Source organism: Perissodus microlepis, chromosome 3 (genome assembly GCF_051167445.1).
Source record: "Perissodus microlepis isolate ML-2025 ecotype Zambia chromosome 3, ASM5116744v1, whole genome shotgun sequence".
In the NCBI taxonomy this organism is placed as follows: Eukaryota; Metazoa; Chordata; class Actinopteri; order Cichliformes; family Cichlidae; genus Perissodus; species Perissodus microlepis.
In genome coordinates this window covers 34936820-34961855 of record NC_140463.1, presented here as the reverse complement: position 1 = coordinate 34961855, position 25036 = coordinate 34936820, and the positions used below count along the sequence as shown (strand labels likewise).

Here is a 25036-nt window from a genome sequence, read left to right as displayed (position 1 = left end):
CTGCATTTGTTTGATTGGCTAGATTAAAAAAAAAAAAATCAGCTCTGTATTTTCTGTTGGTCTAAAATATATAAAATATCTAAATATATAATTTTGAGTCATTTTAAAGATTTTTGTTCTCAGAGGAAGCAGTGGGCTTGTGAGCCATAGCCAGGCTGTTGAAGCGTGAAGTCCCTGAGTCACTTTTGTTCTTTTTATCAGCTTTGTTGACAAAAAATAAACTAAAATGTAGGTCATTGCGAGCCTTTCCCTCATATTTCAATACTAGAGTTAAAATAAAAGTCATTTTTTTCGTCAATATTTCACAGGGGACTCCATACAGCCCTTGTAGTTCTTCAGTGATACCTGCCACACCAGGTAAGGATACTCCTCTGAAGTCTTTCATGCACGCTGCGTGTGGTTTCTCTTGCATGCATAAACGGTTTTAAAGCACGCTGGGCAAAAAACATTGATGTAGCAGCCACAGCTTGCTGTTTTGATTTGGGACAGAAATCAAAGTTGTTGTAGGTTTTTTTTTTTTTTTTTTTTTAATTTTGCCTCCAGAACATCATATTTTCAATCCAGCAGATCAAAGTGGTGACAAATCACCATGCAGACCCAGTACCAGTGAACACACTGTTGCGGAGATGAAAATTCAGGAGACCTCTCCTGGCTCTGAAATCATCCACAGTGCGGAGATGCCAACTGTGAAGATGAGTGAGGAGTCACGGCTGCCAAAAAAGAGAAGAGAGAAATTAGCCTGTCTTTTAGCTGATCTGCTCGGCTTTCCAGGCACAGATAGCCAGCCAGAGGCAAAGACACACAGATTGAACCTGTATGAGTCAATGAGCCCTGCTTTTGGTAATGAGCTTAATTTGGCACCAGTAGTACCATTACAAGACTCACAGCAAGACAAAAGGGCTGTCATTTATGAAAACTGTTTGAAGTGTCAAGGAGAGCACTGCCAGCCTCCACCGCGGGCCGTGCCCGCTCAAAAGTGGCGCAACAGGAACATTTCCCCTTTAAAAAGCTTTCCGACTTGGCTGCACCTGAAGAAAAGCCAAGAACATCCAGCTAATGAGGAGTTACTGTACCAAGCCCTAAACGATTCATCACAGAGCGCGGATGGGCAGTGTTGGTATGAAGCGATAAATGGATCGACAGTGAGCAGTGAAGGTAAGAGGCCACCTTCGACAGTTTCCTCTTCAACTGGTCGCAAACTTCAGATCCTTGGCTGGCTTCCTCTTTTTCCCCATTCTGTTCCTTTTGAGGATCTTTTTCTGTCCCGTTCCTTGTGTTTCTCTCAGTGAAACCACTCTTTCTTCCTGGCTTATTTTCTCTAATCAGTCACTTGTGTTGCTTTTTTGAGGTGAGCTTTGCCGCAAAGTTGCAAAATCAGGAATGATAGTTTATCCTGTGACTGTGTACCAACTCAGTCATTTACAGTCAGTCTTTTACCTGCTAGAGCAGAGAGAGAGAGAGAGAGTCATGTCTCAAATCAAACACAGCAGATTGTGTCCTTTTTGGAAGTTTGCAGTAGTTAACTGTGATCGTTAACTGTTGTTGTGGTTGTGGTACTTTTGCATTGAAGATGTTTATGCACAACACTGAACAAAGCCACAAAAAGCCTTATGAGCAATGTTACTGTTTGATAGCAACTACTGCTGTCAACAACATCCATAATTTTAGCTTCAGCTTTAGCATTAGTAATACATCCTCTTCTCATGGTGGTCTCTTCACTGCCTCTACCTCTGTAGTTAACATGGCAAAGGTGCACAGAAACCAACACTAAACACTTTGACCATTACGTTACATTGCCTGGGTATTTATAGTGCCATGCATGTAGTCTCGCAGAAGTGTAATAAAAAATGACACAACTTTTAGAGGGTTTATACGCTCACTGGCCACTTTTTTAGGTACACCTTGGTAATACTGGGTTGGAGCCCCTCGTTTGCCTTCAGTGCGTTCTGAATTCTTCATGGCACAGATTCAACAAAGTGCTGGAAACATTCCTCAGAGATTTTGGTTCATGTTGAAATTATAGTGTAACACAGTAGCTGCAGATTTGTTGGCTGCACATCCATGATGGGAAACTCCTGTTCCTCCACATGCTGAAGGTGCTGTGTTGGATTAAGCTCTGGTGACTATGGAGGTCATTTGAGTACAATGAACTTATTTTCATGGGAATGTTTGAGATGATTTGAGCTTTGTGACATGGTGTGTTATCCTCCCATCAGTGTACACTGGTCATAAAGGGATGGATATGTTCAGCATCAACGGTCAGGTAGGCTGTGGTGTTTAGATGATGCTCAGTTTGTACTAAGGGGATCAAAGTGTGCCAAGAACATGTCCTCCATGCCATTACACCACCGGCAGCCTGAACTGTTGATACAAGGGAGGACGGATACACGCTTTCATGTTATTTACACCAAATTCTGACCCTTCAAAACTCATCAGAGTAGACACTGTTTTTCTAATATTTTAGTATCCAGTTTTAGTGAGCTTGTGTGACGTGTAGCCATGTCAAACGTCTCTTAAATCATCTTTCTTCCTCATTCTGATGCTCAGTTTGAACTTCAGCAGGTCGTCTTGACCATGTCTGAATGCACTGAGCTGCTGCCGTGTGATTGGCTGATTAGACATTTGCATCACTGATCAGTTGAACATTATACCTAATAAAGTGGCCAGTGGGTGTAAGTGGTCTCTCATGAATTTAATCCTGTTTACAGAAAGAATAACTAAGACTTTTTAAATGAAATGTCATCTGTAAAGTTTTAAAAGTTTTTTGTGAGCACAGAAAGACCACTTTTCAGGAAAGGAGTAACCATTTATTAATCTATTGTCGGAATTATATATGTGTGTTATAAGTAAATTTTAGGATGGGGCCTGTTATTATTTGTTCCACAAATCAAATGATGACAACATGATAATTTTCTTTTTTTTTTTTTTTAGATATTTATATCTATAAATATTGACAGTAAATGAAGCCAAAATGACACATCTTAAACATTTTAACAAAATTCAGGGTGCAATTTCTGTCCTTTGCACATTATCCATGATTCATACTGGGCAACAAAAGGATCCTATTTAACCATTTGTTCTTTAAAAGAAAAAAAAACCTCTTAGTATTGTGTGATGATGAATCAAGCCTTTGTTGTTTGTTCTCACCACTCGATCTGCACGAATTCCTCCATTTGCATGGAGAAAATCGTGTCTGCTTTGGTTCACAAAGTGCATTTAAACAAAAAAAGAAAAGAAAGCAACACAATGTGGTATCATTTTTTTCCGATGAGTTACAATAACAAAATGTGCTTTTGTTTCTTATATTTAAAATGCACAATATCTTCTCTTTCACCAGACAAAAGGCTTAGTAGTAAAGAGGAAAGACGCAGAGCCGATCCTGCTTATGAGATCATGGAGAGTCGGATGCTGGAGAGGAACCCAGAGGTAGACACATCCAAAACACTGTAATCCGCTTTACACTATCAACAACTCACACATTTTTACTTTGCAACTCATTGTGCTCTTAGTTCAGCTAAGCATTTGGGGGAAATGTCTGATATCATGAGAATATTAACTGAATACACAGAATAAAGGGCAACCCATAGAGGTTTGTTATTAAGAGGCTTCAGTAGTAAATCTGAAATTAGACATGGAAAAATATGTCCAATAAGCATTTTGTAGTTTTGAGCCTATTGTCCTGATATTATTAAGCATTTGGATTAGAATAAGCGAGTTTAAGGGTTTGTATTTTCTCTATAATGAACTGAAGTTTTAGCACGAAAACAATGTATTTAATGCACTCGTTCACGTGTGCTTGCTCAGTTTTGTGACAGTATCTTGCATGATTACATCACTATGTTTACAAATTCTCTCCAGGATATAGATTTTATATACAGTCATGTGCAAGAGAGTTTTTCACAGTTGTGTGAAAAACAAACACAAGAACTAAGAGGGTAAGCAGCAGCCGCAAACACACTTGATTAATTGATCATCATCAAGCATGAACAAAAAGCAGACATTTTGGCAGTTTCTTGGTCTGAGGCATAACACACAGGAAAGACATCAGCAGTGATCTTAAACAAGCAGTTGTTGCTGCTCATCAGTCGGAGAAGAGTTATGGGGTATTTCAAAACATTTTGAAGTCCATCATTCTGCAGCGAGATAGACTATTGACAACCAGAAAATACTCAGGATGACTGGAATTCTTCCCAGGAGTGGGCTTCCCAGCAAACTCACCCCAAGGTCAGATTGTGCAGTGGTCAGAGAAACTGCAAAAAGCCCAAGAGCTACACCTTAGACCTTAACGGACCTTAAGACATGCAACAGGGCAGTGATCCCAAGCACAGCAGCAAATCTACAACAGTATGAGTGAAAAACAAAAGAATCAAGGTGCTGCAATCATCCAGTCAAAGTCAAGACTCCACCCTTAATGAAAGGGTGTGGTGGGACCTCAAAAGGGCTGTGCATAAATGAATACCAGCAGATCTCAATGAGCTGAAGTGGCATTGTAAAGAAGTGTGGGCCAGAATTCCTCCACAGCAATGTGAGACACTGTCAAAGTCACACACGGAACAGTTACTTTCACTTACTGCAAGCGTATTACATGTTCATGTTTGTCCTGTGCTGTCGTTCTTTTTTTATGTGACTGTAAAAGATGGCTACCATTATGTCACCTACTGGTGTGTGGACTCTGTATTCTTAAACTTTAATATTAACATGTATAGCGCAGAGAGTAAAGTGCTAAATATCGTCGTCGTCGTCATCGTCATCGTTTATTTATATAGCACTTTAAAAACGCACCAGGCAGACCAAAGTGCTGAACAATACAAAAACAAAGAAAAGCATATCAGGTAATGTTAGCATTTAATGCTAACAGTTCATCATACAGACATGGGTAAACTCACTAAAACTGGAGCACAATCTTATTTAATGCTCTGCACTGCAGTGGGCCTAAAGTTCAGGGTTATCTGTCTGTAGCGATGCTGCACAGTGTTCGCACATGTAAGATATAGCCCTGAGTTCTGAATAAATTCCAAATGTCTATAAATACTCCTCATGTGCCCACTGAACAGTCATCGTCACACTTATGTAATAAACTTATGTCACTCAGTGCAAGTTATAATCAGCAGTGCTTACTTTAATGTGTGTTGCAGGCACAGGAAAAACACAAGTATGAACTAATGGGCAGCTACGGCCAACAGAGGTTCCTTCAAGACACTGAAGGTGAGTGAGACTGACGCCAGGCAATCAACATAACCAGGCTGTTTCAGCGATTTGGTTCATTTTTTTTTTTTTTTCAGCCAAGCTATTCAAACATATGCAGATTTTCAAGTCCGTAGCGGCGGCACAAATGGATTTTTCTTTTTTCTGAATGGACCATTTTAGTTTTTAAAGTGCTCTGAACACTTTTCAGCTGTGCATTACCCAGGCTTCTTACAATAACCGGGCCCACTTACGGAAAGTGAATTAAATTGATGAGTCATGCGCCTGAATCAACATCGCTGTAAACCATCACCTGTTGCTTGGTGTGCTTGAACTGAAATGAATAAATAAAACGAGGCTCATTCAGAGTATGAAAAGCAGACTGGCACTAAGCATAACATCCACAAGGCTGAACATGTTATACCTCGGCGCGTTCGCCATACACCTGCTTGACTTCAGTCAGGGCAGTGAACTGTAATGTTGATGGGGAATTGCCTTCATGAAGTGGCTATTACTACATAGCACATGAAGCGCATCACAGAGACTCTCTGCAAGCACCAGCTGTCAGATTAGTTTAAACAAAGGGGTAATTAAATAGTTGTGCCATGCAAACTAGTTTGTATGGAGAAATTTGTTGCTGCTAAATTTTTTAACTTTTTCATTGCAAATTCGCACTGTAGTAAAAGTCACTGTATGGAAAAAAGCTACACTGCTTTAATAATGTTGGGCTCTGGGGAGGCCAATCGATGACTGATGGTGTCTGATTATGAGTTTCTCTATCCAGGTCTGTCTATCTTTTACTGCATTGGCGGTGTGCTTGAGATCATTGCGTGGATGATAAAAGTCTGATGTTACTTCTTGTGTTCATAATTTCATCAATTTTGACGAGATCCCTACACCACTGGCTGAATTATAACTCCAAACCAGGACAGAGCCTCCACTGCATTTTACAGGGTTCCACTCAGCTGACCTCCTATATACATACTGATAATTTAAACCCTTTAAAACATGAATGTATTTTATTTATATAAGACTTGTACAAAAACAAACATAAAACAAACAATTGGTAATGATAAAAGAAACACTGAAGACCAATAAACTGAAAATGTTAGAAATTTGAATATTGAGGAAATAAAAGAGAGATATGTGGCTATAGTATATACATATGTATTAAAACAGGACTTAAAGGAAGTGACTGACTCCATGACTAGTTGGTTCTGTTCCTGATCCTGGCCTGATTACCACTGAAATTAAAGCCGAACCTCCTATTTATTCAGATAGAGGCGTCTAAATAACTGCACAAATAAATACGATGCCTACTGTGTGGCAAAACTTCCAGACACACTTCTCTTGTAGATAATGTGAAGTAGTAAAAGGATATGAGAGAGTATTCACTCTTTGAACTTTTTTACATTTTACTAATGACCTGCTTTTAAAGGAAAAAGTTCTAAGAAATTTGTAAAACTTTCCAAAGCAGTTCCCTTTTTGTTAAGTTGATACTAATTAAATAAATGCTATGCAAGCGCTACAGTTTTTATTCGTTTAAAAGGAACCGTAAAGCTCGAGGTCCAAACAACAAATTAATATTAAATTAATGTGATGTTTACCCGAGGTTAATTTCAGCATTTGGCTGGGTTTTTTTTCCTTTTTTTTGCACATCATTGTGTCCTTTTGTTTCTTTCCAATGTGGGAATGAACAGAGGTGTAATTTAAAATGGCATTAATTTACCCCATCTATGGTTAGACAGATTAGACAGATAAATCACATGCAAAACAGACAACGGCATGAGTCACAGTCTTTGCTATTTGGTTTTTTTTTTGTTTTTTTTATGTCTTCATTGGCATTTTATCCAAAGCCATAAACTCGAGTTACGTAAAGGCCCATTGTGTGCTGAGAAAACTCACAGATGTGTAACCAGAGAGTGCAGTGATGTGTGACGGGCTGCCTCCCCTGATATGAGGCGAGAGGACAGTTGTCAGGGGACGTTTGGCCACTTAAGCATCCCACACCCAGAAACATGCCCTCAGTGAAACACACACCTGCTCTACAAAGTCCCAGCAGCTGTCGCAGTGTGGCACCAAACCCATCAGTCATTTTTACGTACCTACACACAACGACTCACGACTCCCTCGTCATCTTTCCCATCATCCCGCTTCAGCAGACACTTAATGGATGTGGGGGAGACCGGATGTGGCTAAGTCCAGCAGCTAAGGTATGTGGACTTAGTGGAAGATAAGCTACAGAAAAGCTGTCATATGATTTAAGAACTTTTCATATTAAAGCAATGCACACAGGTCAAATAAATAAAATATCAGGTTTGAGGCATTCCAGACTTTGCAATAAATCATAGCACTATGTGATGAAAAATGCAAGCGGACACACATGCTTGCATCATGAGTGCATCACTGTATCAGAATGCAGCTAAACAAACACTGGCTTTGCCCGTGGCACTTTAGATGCTGCTGTGTTGGTCATTACATGTTACACACTAAATGGTTGGCTTGGAGAGGTGTGAATTGCACCTAAGGACAGTTTAGGCTAAACACTGCTAATCCATTTCTGAAATGATATTTGTAGAACCAGCCCATAGCCATTATGTTGTCTTTAATTATTCAAATTTCACTGTTTATTGAACTCATCTCCTACTCTTTGTTTCCCACCGAAATACTCACACTAGTGCTGACATGAAGAGAGTATCTCATTGATATTAAAATGACTACCACCAAGTCTCAGGTGGGAATTAATACAAATACACCATTTTATGCTAAAGCTTTTAGCTCACAGGCAGGAGCTTCTTTCCAAGTTCAGCGGAAGAGGCATCGTAATCAAAAACCTGCCAACGGCGTGACACCAAAGTAAGCAGTTAGTTTGAACCCTTGAATTACTTGAATCTTCTTTATAATGTTGCTTTAATTCATTGAGGTTTCCGGGCATTTGTTTAGGCACAGCTCCTTATGTACCTATCACAGTATTTCAGTTAGGTTCAGGTCTGGACTTGGACGCATTGCTACACCTTGATTCTTTTCCTTTTCAGCTGTGCTGTTGTAGGTTTGTTGCTGTCCTTGGGCTCATTGCCCAGTTGTTTGAGTCAGTTCGAGACACGCTTTGGCTGTCAGACAGATTGCTTCACTGGAATACTTTAGTACACAGAAGAGTTCATAATCAGGTCCCATGACTACCAAACAAGCAAAAATCATCATCCCTCCCCCTCCGTGCTTTACGCTTGATACAGCGCAGACATTATCGAAAGAAGATGGTTTTCCACCTGAAACTTTGCAAGGTCTAAACAGTATGTCATCTATAAATCTGTGTATTATTCAAATAATATTCTTTGACATGTTTTCAAGATTACGCAAAAACTGTCAGGCCAAGTTTCATGAAACTATAATTTTTGGTGCAGATCTAAATAATTTCTTTAAGATTGAAAAAGGAGCCATCTTTGCTTTGGTGCCCTCCAAGGGGCTGATTATACACTACACTGTCATAAATAGGATTTTGGTAGGATCGTCTTTGTGGCTCGTGCACATCTGTGATGTAGTCTTGCTCTCAAAAACTCTATTTTAATTTCACGCACCCGCCTCTTCAACTTTTTATGTAAGTTTATCACATCAAAAAGTGGATGTTGTTGTCCTGGCGAAGGTCTCATTTAAAGCTGAAACTGGAGAGGGAGAGAAATGGTAAGGTGTTATAGTCAAAGAAAAACAAACACCTACACTAGGGCATTTTGCTTTCCCATTCCCAAAGGTTTCCACATGCATACGTTGCCATAAATTGTACATTGTGGGAGGTTTACAGGTCTTTGTAATCCTTTTCGTGTACATACCACAGCTTAGTGTCCTTCTGCAACAATAATGTGGGAAAGGTGCAAAAGCCACTCACCCTGAATACACAGTTATTATCTGAACTGTGTTTTCCATCCAAAAGCACTTGACTTTTTAAGCTGGGGGTCACTAAACTCTGTCAGGTATTGCCTCTAACTTCTCCCCTGGAGGTTTTGCAAAGTGTATTATCGAGACGTCCTCCGGCCTTAGAGCTGTGGGCAAATCCACTGTTGTAATGGAAGCCATTATAAAGCACCACACTCTCCTGCAAGGGCTGGTTGGTGTCTGATCAATTAGGTTAGACTTTGCCAAAGGCTGTACCCACTGAGACTTTGCTGGCGTCTAATGGCTTCTCACTGATTGTAAGAGTGTCCCCTGGGGTTGATGCTTCTGAGCTGCGGGTAATGGCCACTGCCTACTGCCATTTAGGAAGAGTCAATAGCAGATGAAATCTTTTCTTTCCCAAATGTTGTCTTCTATGCAATCTGTATGCCAATGGTAACGCACTATCTGTGACAGGGTAATTGCAGCAAGAGAAATATGAATCCATGTTGGCGCATATATAATACTGTAGGAATCCATTGTTTTATTTACTATAAGACGGTTATAGACAATCTACTACAGAGTCCACACTCTGATTAGTGTTTCTGTTTGGAGTTGTGAAATGCCCTCAACCAAGCTGCTTTGTGTTGCTTTGACTGACTAATAATGACAGAAGATAAAAAAAATATATTTTCTGTGATCCAGATCTACTCTTTAATCTTTAAACATCAATGCACACACAGCAACAGACTCAAAGAAAGGTAAATAAATGTTCACAGGCTCAGATCAGCAGTGTTTGCATTGTTAGGAACATTTTTTGTTGACATTATACTTGAAAAAGAGAACAACTCCTTGAGGGTAAATCAGGGAAAATGTATTTGCATTGGTGCGTTTTTCAACAATTCACTCTTTTTTGGGGGTCAGATATTAATATAAAAGCAGATATTGTTTTTCCCTAAAATAATTTCAAAGAAATTATATATGATTTACTGTTTGGACTCCACTTTGTACATAATGAATACGAGACTTTGTGTATTTTTTCATATTTTTTAATAGTGCTGAAAATAAAGTGAAACTATAAAACTATAGTATTAAATAATTAGTTAATCATTTGATCAGTTTTGCATTGCATTTCAAAAATCAGCAGATAAAAAAGATATTCATGAACAATAGGGATGGGAATTGTAAACTGGTTCCTGTTCCCAGTCTTCCAATTCCTTGGGATTGTTAGTCTGCCTGCCAATTGATCCCACTTATCGTTTCTTGCACTCTTGCAAGATCAACTGTTTTCAGTTCTCGTGTCAGAGGAGGGAAATAGTGACACAGTCTAGAACGTGGATATGAACAAAGACGAGATAAATGGTCTTTGTTTGCAATGTCGAAAACTGCATCCAGGACAGAAACAACCACATTATGCTGCTGACTTTTTTCTTTTTGGAAGCAGTAATGAGCCTGCAGGCCCTGTTCCAACTTTCACAAGTTGATGGAATTGCCTTATCATGATCCAACACCACTGGCAGAAATACAGCCTCGAACCATGACACAGTATTCGCCATGTTTCGTAAATGGCTATAGATACTCACTGTTGTCTCTATTTCCTGAACTTCTCCATGCACACGGATGGTTTGAACAAAAACATTTCAGCTTTAGTTTCATCACTCCATAAGGCCCACTCCACTTTCTTCCTGTTTCCTTTCTTTAAGAGTGGCTTCTTGACAGCAACGCTTCCACTTAAACCATTTCTGATGAAGCTTCAGTGAACAGTCGATGGATAACCTGAAGGCCCAGATGCATCTCTCAGGTCCTGTGTCAGCTCTGTTGGGTTTATTAAGGACTTGAATTGCAGCTACAGCTACAAGGACTGGAGTATATGATGTGTTTATGATAATCATTGAGTGCAAACATGTGAGTTGGCACTCTTATGTGGTCACTGCAGGCCATAGTGTACGACTTGCATCACTTGCATGCTCATCAAACATTCAGTGACCCCTCGTGCTCTGTGATTGAGGATAGATTAGAGTCCTTCCTTCCACGCTCTGAGTTCAGTTGGAAAACAGTCCTCGGGTCTCAAAATCTTTTCTTTTTTTAAGTTATGGACCGCTAAAGATGAGAGGCAACATCTGGCTTGCTGTCAGCACGCAGTTAAAAAGCCAGCATCTGTGATGGTATAAAGGGTCATTAATGCACATAGCATGAGTAACATGTTTGGAGGCACCACTAACAATATGTTGAAAAATAGACACAGCTTTTGGAGCAACATATGCTGCCATGCAGATGATTTGATTATCAGGGAAAAGTCTTGCCTGCGATGCCAAACAACATTCTGCATGTTTACAAGAAAACATCAAAGTGAAGGTGTCTGAAAATTGGATGTATCCAATGTATAGATCGGATTTGGTGCATTATGAAACAATGAATTTGACAAAGAAAGCATAGATGAGATCCTATTTTAGGTGAGTCTGTGAAAATGTTTATATTTCAACATTATAGTAATTCTTTCCCTTAGTTCCCAGACACCGTGTTGATAATCAGGCCCCTGTCCCAACAAATTCAAATGGGCAAATGTGTTAAAAAGAACAAAATGGATATTTATTCATCGAAACTCTGATAGTGTGTGACTGCCATGGCTCATCTATTTTGTGCTGGTAGGCAACTTTTTGTACCTGTCATGTAAGCCCATCAACCGGGTTAGATGATTCCTATGAACAGTACTGCAGTACGTGTTGTAGTAAAACCACAAAGCATGTAGATTCATTTGGCTTTCTTGACTCTCATTTGCACAAAGTTAAAGTGACAGCAAACATTTATATCACCTTTCAGGAGAAATGATTTTCACTGTTCTCTATTCACAGAGCAGTATTCAAGTTATGCTAATTTCAAGATATCCTTGAGCGTACTGTACTCTGGTTTTGAAGGTTGCAGCTATCACTGCATTAATGCATACCCAGGTACCACAAAAAAAAATAAAAAAATATGTGATGTGTGTCACAGAGCTGAAATATGCACATATTTTATGTAGTGGTTGTTCTGATGCTGTATCACTGAGATGCTGAACTAATCATTTCTGCAGCCAGCAGAAAACTTGACTGCAAATCTGCCTTTCTCAGCTTTTAGGTTTATGGAGATAAAGCTGTGAGCTGTTTCTTGTGATTTGAAACAATTTTTCCGGCACAATTAATTAGATGTGCAATCCACTATAGGCAAAAAATCTGGCAATAATGTGTGTTTGACAGGGAAATCAAAGAGGTTTGGGTGTTCCTATTCAAGTTTTAATGAACTTTTGCTAATAGAAAAATGAGATTTTGCTCCATAAACCCTCAGATATTTGATCTGGACACGTTCATACACTATACAGCCGCATGACAAAACAGCTTGATGATGATTAAAAGAACAATTGAGTTTTACTTCCTCAAAGCATTCTGTGCTTCGAGGACGTAATGTGTATCCCATAAATTATCTCTGGGGCATATCAGCTAATTTCACATAATTAGTCTCTGGGGCGGGGAGAGGACTAATTCATCGTGAAACACTGTGTTCCTGTGCGACTGCCGATCCCATTAAAGCTACCGTTGTTTGTACTGCTGGAAACAGTATTGATACTTGTGTTGTGGACGTCTGTATTTGAATAAATCTAACTGACACTGGGCTGCAGCCTGGAGAGCTGCTCAGACTGGAGGGTAAGTTCAGCTTTTGATTAAGGTTATAATGACAAAAACAAATCCAGTTTCAAAGAAGTGTCAAAGTGTAAGTCTGGTTCAATTTAATCTTTTAATTATTATCAGTTCTGAGAAAGACTTGATTGGTACTGTGTGCCGTCATAGCCCGTTTGAGCTTGTCTCTCTATGCCACGGGAATCCTCACGACAGGAAATCTAAACATGGGCTGTTGCACTCGGGCAGCATTTATCATAATAAGAAACACAAACTGTCTAGAAAACACAAGTGAATCTAGAAATACGTGTAGTGTGTGTTCATTGTGCTGAACCCAGGTGGCATTGTTCTTTTATGTTTTTAATAGATTTTGGTTGACAGTGAAGGCTTGGAGGTACAAAAAAAACATAGCATATTATCAACAGGACAAATTGCTTGTTATTTTTAGTTTCTGTGGGGGATTTTTGTTAAAAACAAAGTGTTCACACGTTAAAAAAAGAAAAAGCATGACAGAAACGAACCTAACACCGTCTGAGCTTAATTTACTCTCGCATTTTCAGGGGCCGTGTTTGTGTTCCCCCCAGAGGCTCCGCTTGCTGAAAGACCTCGCGGTGAAGGTGTGACGTATGTGAATATTCCTGTTAGCCCCACGTCCAAGAAGCAGCTCAACTACATGGAGCTGGAGCTGCAGGATCCTGTGCATGGCACTAAAGCGGCTGCCGCACATCTGCCAGCTCAGAGTAAGGAGGCATGAATATCTTCTGGTTAGTAAAGGAGATAAACACCAGATAGTTGGTGTCTGAGGAATGAATGTTCTGCTTTCGATTTATACATATAACTGCAAACGGCAGCTGTGAGGAACAGTCAGGGTGGACACTTGGAAAATTGTCATGTTACAAGATTATAATTTAAAGGATGTCACCAAGACTGTTTTATTTGTCCGCATAAGAGCATTAATCTACAGAGAGCTTTTTGATTGGTGGTGCAGAATTGCTTATTGAAAGCAGGTTTAAAGGGAACTGATCTAAGAAGAGACAGTGGCAATTCACTGCAACCACCACATGATGCTGTAAGCTTAAGTATAGAACAAAAAAAGTTTGTCTGATTAATAAATCAAATGTCAAATGTCTTCAAGACCGGCTGTTAAACTGTCAAATATTACAAACTGAAACAAATTCTCAGACTTGTGTAGTTATTTTCAGTCAGTCTGCAGCGCACGTCTTCCATTAAACTTTGAACAAACTACCAAGAAATGTTGTAATCACATTCATGACCCACAAAAGATGAATCCTAATGACTCTGCTAATCCTGAATTTTTATGTCCACCTCAATGCACTTCTTTTACTGGCTGCATGTTATAGCACCACCAGCTAGTAAGCAGGAACATTTGTCCAATGTTTTCATTTAACACCAATTTCCTGTAAAACTTCCTTACTAACCTAAGCTATAGTTTGTCTTTAGTGCCTGTTACCACCATGGATTGCTGACAGTGTGAAAGCTGCCTGTGATAAAGCTTGTCGTGGGACACATTGCTGTGTAGCCACAGACCGCGTGGTCAGAGTGCGCAGCACATCCTGCAGTCTATCCATTTTATTTATGCAGAGCAAATTCAAAACAACGTTCATCTAAAGCTCATCAAATGCCATTATAGACAAAATCCAACAATCCAAAGATCCCCTATGAACAAGCACATGTTGGCGTGAGGGGAAGTAAAAGAAGCTGCGGACGAACTATTAGAGTTAGTGTTAGTCAGGTCTGATGAACCACGTCCTGCGTTTTTAGAGAGTAAGCTGTAAAATCATTGTTTCCTTTTATTCTCTCTTCAGATTGTCTTTGTATATTTGTGAGATTTTCCCGGGACTGTCCAAAATGCAAATTGTTGAATTTTAGAGACCACCTCCTTGATTTAAGAAACAAAATGACCTCAGTAATGCCCTGATACTCATAGTGTGAGGCATTTTTTGCTTTTGCCCAATGTGCAAAAGTGTTCTGCGCAGCCAACAGATGCAAAAGAGCCAACTTGCAGTAAGCTGGTGTATCAGCGTTACGCAAGGATGAAAGCCATTGTAGTTAGATATTTATGTGTAATTCTATTCGACCTACTCAGAGTTACTGGAATCGCTCGCAAACAATTGAGTTGATTTCCTCTCATCTTGGTAAAAGACAGCTGAGTCCTTGTCATCGGAGCCGTAATTGACAGACACGTTGGCCGCTAGCGTCACTGCCCTCGAGAATACGAACAGCGTGGCTCGAGCTCTGACATGAGGGAGGTTAATGTCTAATGTCAGCAATACAGTTTATATCCCGGCATGCGGCCTCATTAATCTGTCACCTGGGAGGAGGAGTGTCCTATTTCGGCACTGAAAGGTGGTCGCAGGGCATTCAGATCACAGCTGTAAACTCAGTGGCCCTAATGGGACCCTCCTCCAGGGACTATTTATGTGTCGTTTAGGAGCCGGTTTTGATGTCCTCAATTCTGACACTGTAAGGCGACAGGACTCTAACAGGAGACACATATTGGTGCACGAGGACTGATTTTAAACTCTGACATTTTGCTTATATGATTTTCACACAAGGTATACATTATGGTAATGTGCATATGGAAGACAGTGCATGACATGAATGTTAAATGCTTCAGCTAAATCATTTGCATATGATTTGTGTTGTGATGCGCTGTCTCATTCTTGAAGCAGGCAGACTGGCAGCGAGGGCAGAGATGTGTGTGTGTGTGTGTGTGTGTGTGTATATACAGTGGGGCAAAAAAGTATTTAGTCAGCCACCGATTGTGCAAGTTCCCCCACTTAAAATGATGACAGAGGTCAGTAATTTGCACCAGAGGTACACTTCAACTGTGAGAGACAGAATGTGAAAAAAAAATCCATGAATCCACATGGTAGGATTTGTAAAGAATTTATTCGTAAATCAGGGTGGAAAATAAGTATTTGGTCACCTCAAACAAGGAAAATCTCTGGCTCTCACAGACCTGTAACGTCTTCTGTAAGAAGCTTTTCTGTCCCCCACTCGTTACCTGTATGAATGGCACCTGTTTGAACTCATCATCTGTATAAAAGACACCTGTCCACAGCCTCAAACAGTCAGACTCCAAACTCCGCCATGGCCAAGACCAAAGAGCTTTCGAAGGACACCAGGAAAAGTATTGTAGACCTGCACCAGACTGGGAAGAGTGAATCTACAATAGGCAAGCAGCTTGGTGTGAAAAAATCAACTGTGGGAGCAATCATCAGAAAATGGAAGACATACAAGACCACTGATAATCTCCCTCGATCTGAGGCTCCACGCAAGATCTCATCCCGTGGGGTCAAAATGATCATGAGAACGGTGAGCAAAGATCCCAGAACCACACGGGGGGACCTGGTGAATGACCTGCAGAGAGCTGGGACCACAGTAACAAAGGCCACCATCAGTAACACACTACAACGGCAGGGAATCAAATCCCGCAGTGCCAGACGTGTTCCGCTGCTGAAGCCAGTGCATGACCAGGCCCGTCTGAAGTTTGCCAGAGAGCACATGGATGATACAGCAGAGGATTGGGAGAATGTCATGTGGTCAGATGAAACCAAAGTAGAACCTTTTGGTATAAACTCAACTCGTCGTGTTTGGAGGAAGAAGAATACTGAGTTGCATCCCAAGAACACCATACCTACTGTGAAGCATGGGGGTGGAAACATCATGCTATGGGGCTGTTTTTCTGCCAAGGGGACAGGACGACTGATCCGTGTTAAGGACAGAATGAATGGGGCCATGTATCGTGAGATTTTGAGCCAAAACCTCCTTCCATCAGTGAGAACTTTGAAGATGAAACGAGGCTGGGTCTTCCAACATGACAATGATCCAGAACACACCGCCCGGGCAACAAAGGAGTGGCTCCGTAAGAAGCATTTGAAAGTCCTGGAGTGGCCTAGCCAGTCTCCAGACCTCAACCCCATAGAAAATCTGTGGCGGGAGTTGAAAGTCCGTGTTGCTCGGCGACAGCCCCAAAACATCACTGCTCTCGAGAAGATCTGCATGGAGGAATGGGCCAAAATACCAGCTACTGTGTGTGCAAACCTGGTAAAGACCTATAGTAAACGTTTGACCTCTGTTATTGCCAACAAAGGTTATGTTACAAAGTATTGAGTTGTATTTTTGTTATTGACCAAATACTTATTTTCCACCCTGATTTACGAATAAATTCTTTCCAAATCCTACCATGTGGATTCATGGATTTTTTATTTTTTTTTATTTATTTATTTTTTTCACATTCTGTCTCTCACAGTTGGAGTGTACCTCTGGTGCAAATTACTGACCTCTGTCATCATTTTAGGTGGGGGAACTTGCACAATCGGTGGCTGACTAAATACTTTTTTGCCCCACTGTATATATGTATGTATGTACAGGGAGTGCAGAATTATTAGGCAAGTTGTATTTTTGAGGAATAATTTTATTATTGAACAACAACCATGTTCTCAATGAACCCAAAAAACTCATTAATATCAAAGCTGAATGTTTTTAGAAGTAGTTTGTAGTTTGTTTTTAGTTTTAGCTATTTTAGGGGGATATCTGTGTGTGCAGGTGACTATTACTGTGCATAATTATTAGGCAACTTAACAAAAAACAAATATATACCCATTTCAATTATTTATTTTTACCAGTGAAACCAATATAACATCTCCACATTCACAAATATACATTTCTGACATTCAAAAACAAAACAAAAACAAATCAGCGACCAATATAGCCACCTTTCTTTGCAAGGACACTCAAAAGCCTGCCATCCATGGATTCTGTCAGTGTTTTGATCTGTTCACCATCAACATTGCGTGCAGCAGCAACCACAGCCTCCCAGACACTGTTCAGAGAGGTGTACTGTTTTCCCTCCTTGTAAATCTCACATTTGATGATGGACCACAGGTTCTCAATGGGGTTCAGATCAGGTGAACAAGGAGGCCATGTCATTAGTTTTTCTTCTTTTATACCCTTTCTTGCCAGCCACGCTGTGGAGTACTTGGACGCGTGTGATGGAGCATTGTCCTGCATGAAAATCATGTTTTTCTTGAAGGATGCAGACTTCTTCCTGTACCACTGCTTGAAGAAGGTGTCTTCCAGAAACTGGCAGTAGGACTGGGAGTTGAGCTTGACTCCATCCTCAACCCGAAAAGGCCCCACAAGCTCATCTTTGACGATACCAGCCCAAACCAGTACTCCACCTCCACCTTGCTGGCGTCTGAGTCGGACTGGAGCTCTCTGCCCTTTACCAATCCAGCCACGGGCCCATCCATCTGGCCCATCAAGACTCACTCTCATGTCATCAGTCCATAAAACCTTAGAAAAATCAGTCTTGAGATATTTCTTGGCCCAGTCTTGACGTTTCAGCTTGTGTGTCTTGTTCAGTGGTGGTCGTCTTTCAGCCTTTCTTACCTTGGCCATGTCTCTGCGTATTGCACACCTTGTGCTTTTGGGCACTCCAGTGATGTTGCAGCTCTGAAATATGGCCAAACTGGTGGCAAGTGGCATCTTGGCAGCTGCACGCTTGACTTTTCTCAGTTCATGGGCAGTTATTTTGTGCCTTGGTTTTTCCACACGCTTCTTGCGACCCTGTTGACTATTTTGAATGAAATGCTTGATTGTTCGATGATCACGCTTCAGAAGCTTTGCAATTTTGAGACTGCTGCATCCCTCTGCAAGATATCTCACTATTTTTGACTTTTCTGAGCCTGTCAAGTCCTTCTTTTGACCCATTTTGCCAAAGGAAAGGACGTTGCCTAATAATTATGCACACCTGATATAGGGTGTTGATGTCATTAGACCACACCCCTTCTCATTACAGAGATGCACATCACCTAATATGCTTAATTGGTAGTAGGCTTTCGAGCCTATACAGCTTGGAGTAAGACAACATGCATGAAGAGGATGATGTGGACAAAATACTCATTTGCCTAATAATTCTGCACTCCCTGTATATACCATATTTTCTGGACAATAGAGCGCACCTGTATATAAGCCGCATCCGCTCTTATTTATTTAAAAAAAAAAAAAAAAAAAAGATATAAGTCCAGGACATTTTCAAGTTCAGGCCACCTGCTTTTATGTCCTCTGAAAGCTTTTCTCGACTTTTGGCATTGCATGAGCTCTTCCTGCTGCCGCCTCCAACGTCTCACCATAGATTCATTGACGCGAAGCTTGCGTGCAGCAGCGCGGTTTCCTTCCTGGATAGCAAGATTGATGGCCTTCAACTTAAAACTCATATGAACTTCTTTGTGTGGTTTCCACGATGAAGGGGTGAGGATTTTAAAATAATTAATAATAATTACACCTTTGTATAAGCCTCATGGTTCAAAACCTAGGAAAAAAGTAGCGGCTTAGAGTCCAAAAAATACGGTGTATATATATATGTATGTATTAATGTTTTAAGATGATCTAGGAGTGTTTTTTGTCACTTCCACAATTAACCCTTTAAAGCCGGTCGGAGCGGGCACACTCCGTTTTGCGTAACTATTTTTAAATCCCGGTAGCACTGCAACCACGTAAGCTAGCGCAATAATTTTATTTGCATATGAAACCAGAGGAGTTGTACTTACATCTTATACCATTAGCTTGTCCTAAGTCACAGTTTCCTTCCACATATAGCTTTGCAAAAATTGTATAAAAAGCACTTGCAGCAACAAAAACATAATATTCCAGAAACACACTTTGCCGATCCGATCAGCTGTTCATAACACTTCCTACGTCCATCAGCGCGAACTATCGCATGTCCGCCATTACCTGCCCGAAACCGCAAGTGACGTCATTTTTGCGGAAATGTAGTTTTTTACCTTCAGGGCCTATACGAGCATATACTGGTGTTTTTAAAGGTTATGTTTGACTTTATGACTTTCTGTGTCGTTTCTGGGATGCTTAGGACTCATATTGCACAGCTGGAAATAGTTTATTTTGATGCACATGCTGTTTTTTTGCAAATTTGCATTATAATATTTATTTTTGTTTTTCATGCAGTATATAAAAATTGGTGTATTTAAAAAATAAAACTATGAAGACATTCAAAATAAATTTCCTGTGGTGGGAAACTATTTTGTGCAACTTTTTTGTATTTACAGTTTTGAGGGATAAACCTCTTAAATTTCTCTAACTAGAAATATATGTTAAAAAAACAAAAACGATTTTCAATTTTTTTTGTAGTTTATTGCACTTTTTTTGCAATTTATGTAATTACTATGCACTTAATGCAGACATATTATTAAAATTTGGGCTATAATGGTTGTATTGATGTATAGCAACTTGAAATGCTCCCAAAAATGGCACTACAGCATGTGAAAATATAATATAAGCTCTGGCGGACTTGGTTCTATGGTAGGTCTTAAAGGGTTAATGATTCAAGTTCAAGAAATGATTATATCCCCTAACAATTCATTTCCATAATCTTGTTGACAAAAGAATGTTGGGATTTAATGAAAAATGCCCAAAGACATCTGCAAATGTATAAACCAAAGGGAAACAAAATAAATGTTATGGATTAAAATTTATAAACAACACTTTGCTGATGCCACCTTGCAGCCATTTATATCAGGAAAGTGAACTTGTATACTTGTATATGATTGATGGCTCATGAAGGGAAACCAAAGCCTTAGGCTAGATGCTTATCTCCAACTTAGCTAGGCTAATCAGTCGCTACAGGTAGGAGTGAAAGAATCTTAATATTATAAATGAAATCATCATTTAAAACTACATTTTATATTTACTGAGTTTATTTTTATTTAATATAAAAATTTGATTGATGATTTGTAACATTTAAGTGAGAGAAAAAGGCAAAAAAGCTAATTAATAAAGAAGGTGGGAAATGTTTTTTCACAGCACTGATATAAGAAAGTAAAGTTTATTTATACAGTGCTTTTCAAGAATAGTATAAATTGCTTCACAATGTCAGACAGTAGAGCATTAAAACAGCATAAAAGGATAAAACCAAATAAAAGCACGTTTGCACAGGTGGGTCTTCACCTTCCTTTTAAAGGTATCAGCAGTGTCAACAGATCTTTAGTCTAGTGGAAGTGAGTTCCACAACATGGCAGCGAAAACCTCCTTTTATCCTCGACTTGGACTGAGGTACAACCAAGAAGCATTGATCAACTTACATCAGAGACCTAGCAGTTATGTATGGATGTAGAAATTCACTAATATAGGGAGGCACCACAAAGAGCTCGGAAAGTGATAATCAGAATCTGAAATTGAACTTTGAACTTTGTGGTGAGCCAGTTTAAAGAGGGCAGAATCAGTGTCACAAGGGACCTTTCAGAGGAACTGGTGAGAAACCTTAGGGCAGCATTCTGGGCTATCCAAGGATGCGATCCAGAGATAATTTGGTCAGCGAAAGTAATAACAAATTACAATAATAACAATAAAGTGAGACAAAATACACAATTGGCTGCCATCCGGTTATTTATAAGACAAATAATTTGGTAACATTGAATGACATGTACAACTGGGCATCATCTCAAACAATGATATGAGATGTCTTCAAAGAAGACAGGCCCCAAAAATGAACCTTGGGGTGCACCACAAGATAAAATAGTAGAAGAGGACAGGAATTTAGCAGAAGCGTCTGAAAAGCTTCTGTGAGTCAGATAAACGTACGATATGATATATTTTATGTTACTGATACACTCGTTGGAATATTTCTAAAATGACAAGCTAATTTTCAAAATTTCCATTGTCAGATTAATCATCTAATAGTTTCTGCTCTGTCTGTAACCACATGCAGCTAGTTTTGTGTGCAGCACAACACTGATGAATAATTAAATGGTAGACTGATTGAGTTAAAATAAGTCCCACTTTTGTGTCTTGACAGGAAAGAGCTCCACCAAGTACGCCCAGATTGACATCACTGCCACAGAGGTGGCCCACAAAGTCGGCACGTTGCACGCTCTGGGTCGGCAGGAGGGCCTGCACACTCTGGAGCTGAGAAGAAAGGGGACGCCACATTGAATTTTCCTTCACTCAAACGTTGATCTCAGCAGGATTTTTTTTCACAACAGCAGAACTACAACATCAGACTATAACGTTAGCAAGAAACGTGGCTCTGAGGGCCTTACTGTGGGATTCCTTCTCTATTCTGTTCCATCTTTTGAATACAGATATCTTTGAAAGCAACCTCAGCCAGTTTACAAAACCCAGAATCCCAGAAAAATGTATTCCGTCCAATGTCTACTTTGTTAGATCGAGACTGTAGTCACAAAGGAGCTGGAATATGGAGCTGGCTTTAGAAAGGTTTGGCTCTTAGTCATGAGATTTCACAACATTTTTTTGTGAACAACATCTCGTTAAATGGCATTACGCTGCTCCTCGAGCTCCAGGCTCTCTAGAAGTTGGATGAGCAAACCCTGGGCTGAGTCAGGGACCTCACTAATACCCCAGAGCAAAGGCACTTCACAGCTCACTCAAGCCATCACTAATTGTGTGCTGTTTTTGTCCTTGTGTGGGTAAAAAAAGAAAGGTAGGGTGTTGGCAGGAAAGGAAGTGGAAACAGTGTTTGTTCTCACAAGGAGTTCATACACATTTATTCCTCAGTAATCTGTAATTCCATATGTAGTTGCACATAACTCTTTCTGTGTTTCAAATTTAGGAAAGCTTACCAGCCGGTCTTACTCAGAGTGATGCAAAATTCAGAGTAGCTTGATGCGTAAAAAAAAATTAGAGTTTTTGTGTAAAAGTAGCACAAGTACTGTATTTTCTGGACTATAGAGCGCACCTGTATATAAGCCGCAGATATCTACGTTGAAAAATTAGATATTTACTGCATGTACAGAACGATTTTGTACTGTAAGTGTACATGTATGTACCTGAACAGATTCTTTCAGTGCCTTTTAACGGCAGCAACTTAGCTGATTAAAACGGAACAGAAACAAAAGAAAATAACCGGTATTTATTTACCTTCATTTCTCCTGTGTTTGAAACCACAAGTCACTTTAATCATCTTCGCTGAAACCCATGAAGTCGCCTTCTTCAGTGTCGGAGTTGAACAGCCTCAGAAGCACTTCGTCACATCTGTCTCCATCAGTCTCCATCAGTCTCGCTCTTCGTGTCACTGTCATCCTCCGGTGAAGTTGGCTCTGAAGGTGCGCCGCTCTCTTCGCGTAGCAGTCCAGCCTTTTGGAACCCGTTGGTGATGGTGGATTCTTTCACAGCACTCCACGCTGTTAGGATCCACTGACAGACATCAGAAAAGGATGCTTTTCGCATGTGGCCAATTTTTTTGAATGACTTCTCACCACTTGTCATCCAAGTCTCCCACTCAACCCGGAGTGCAGCTTTAAATGCCCGATTCACACTGATGTCAAGTGGCTGCAAATACTTTATTGTACCTCCAGGTTTAGGGCCCGGGTGGCTTGGGGATAGAAGCTCCTCTTGAGTCTCTCTGTCTTTGCCCGGATGATGCGGAACCTTCTACCAGATTTCAGAAGTAGGAACAGTTTGTTGCCAGGACGGGACGGGTCCTTCAGTATCTGTGCTGTTCTAGTCCGGCATCTCCTGGTGTAGGTGTCCTGAAGCGGGGTGAGAGCAATCCTGCAGCAGCGTTCTGCTGTACGGATCACTCTCTGAAGAGCTTTTTGGTCCTTAACACAGCTGTTCCCAAACCAGGACGTGATGTTCTGTGTGAGGATGCTCTCCACAGCGCCTGTATAGAAAATCCCGAGGATCTCTGGAGAGACCCTCAGTTGTCGTAGGTGGTACAGGCGCTGCCTAGCCTTTTTGGTCTGGACCTGAATGTGGGCAGACCATGTCAGGTCTGAGGAGATGTGGACACCGAGATACTTGAAGGACTGCACCCTTTCCACTGGAGCTCCGTTGATGATAATGGGCTTGTAGTCTCTGTGTTGACTCCTTCTGAAGTCCACCACCAGCTCCTTGGTCTTGCCAACGTTCAGCTGGAGATGGTTATCCTGGCACCATGATGCCAGATGGACAGGTTGTCCATCTCCCCTGATGGACAGGTTTTTTACGTCTCATAAATCTGAAACACCACGACGGCCCAGCTTTGAAATCTTCAATATTCATTTTGCGGACGATTGTTTTGGCTTTCAGTCAGATCTGTACAGTGAGTACACCTCGGCCACCTGCTCTCTGTGTATTCACCCAGTCCTCCAGGACATTTTCAAGTTCAGGCCACCTGCTTTTATGTCCTCTGAAAGGCCTCTGCTAAAGAAAAAGCAGCATATTCTTCTTTGCATTGATTTTTCGTCTATCTTGTTTTTGATTCCAATTCCGGTGAGAGCGCCCCTAGCGGTGGAAGAAAAATCCACAGAATAGCCGCACCTTTGTATAAGCCTCATGGTTCAAAACCTAGGAAAAAAGTAGCGGCTTATAGTCCAGAAAATACGGTAATGGTTCTGCATAACACTTCCACTCTATGCGTGGTGACTCTTGTTAGCCTGGCTCTAACTAATGGGAAAAAGATCAGTTGCTGCCATACATTTTCCCTCCTGCTTCCCAGTTCATATACAATTGGGTTTAATTTGGGAAAGTCTTCATAAATAATGCAAAGCTAAGAAGAATTGTTTTTTTGTTTTGTTTTGTTTTTTTTTAAATCAGTGGCCGTTTTTGTCAAGATTATATTATAAAATGTTTTTTTTCTAATCACCTCCCTGAAGCTATTAGCATTTTTGTTATTCCATACTGTGTGTCTTTGTGTGGATATTGGCATTTTACTGCAGTATTGAAAATAGCTTATATTTGTAGCGCTACTCATCTTGATAAAGCCAGTATTGCTTTTTTTCATGTTCTATTCACATACCACTGTTTTGATTAGCTGTAAATATATTTTCTTTCTATTTGGGTGGACTGTCATAAAATGTGAAGGTGTTTCTGTACAGTAAGCATGTATGGAAAGGGTTCAAGGATGGCATCTGCTTCCTAAGGATCTACTTTTTTTCATGTGATACTCTTTTTCTTGTAAATTATTTATGTTAACACTGCTTTGATGTGTTCTTTCTTTTTCTTTTTCTAGAACAACAGTAGATCTCATGTGGCTCTCCCTCCATGTACAGCTGTAAACCTGTTGGGTACCATATTATATAAATCAGCCTTACCATTGATGTGTTTGCTTCATTCAACTGTAACACCACTGGTTTATAATGCAGATAGCACAAATAATATTAATACTGATCATCTTATTACAAACTAGCTATACATATCTAACTTTTTTTTTATTATCATGCTGGAAATGTTTTTTTTCTGTTAACACTGAAGACTTAGGCTTGAAAGCTGAGTCAGTAACACTAAGGGTGCAGCTTGCAGACACTCTGTAGCTCTAATTTTTACTCATTTATTACAGCAAGAAAGACGAGATG

The 25036-nt window shown here is 40.2% G+C and overlaps 1 protein-coding gene across 1 annotated transcript in view; it reads left to right on the top strand.

The window, feature by feature from the left end:
* LOC146391327 (protein Dok-7-like) overlaps positions 1 to 24774 on the top strand; it is a 48836-nt gene extending 24062 nt beyond the window's left edge. The window contains exons 8-13 of the mRNA XM_084924203.1: positions 309 to 357; positions 544 to 1155; positions 3338 to 3426; positions 5136 to 5205; positions 13259 to 13438; positions 21538 to 24774. Of these exons, the coding sequence (XP_084780329.1) occupies positions 309 to 357; positions 544 to 1155; positions 3338 to 3426; positions 5136 to 5205; positions 13259 to 13438; positions 21538 to 21674 (1137 nt within the window). The 3' untranslated portion in view covers positions 21675 to 24774. The remainder of the gene's footprint in view (positions 1 to 308; positions 358 to 543; positions 1156 to 3337; positions 3427 to 5135; positions 5206 to 13258; positions 13439 to 21537) is intronic.
* The last annotated feature ends 262 nt before the right edge of the window (positions 24775 to 25036 follow it).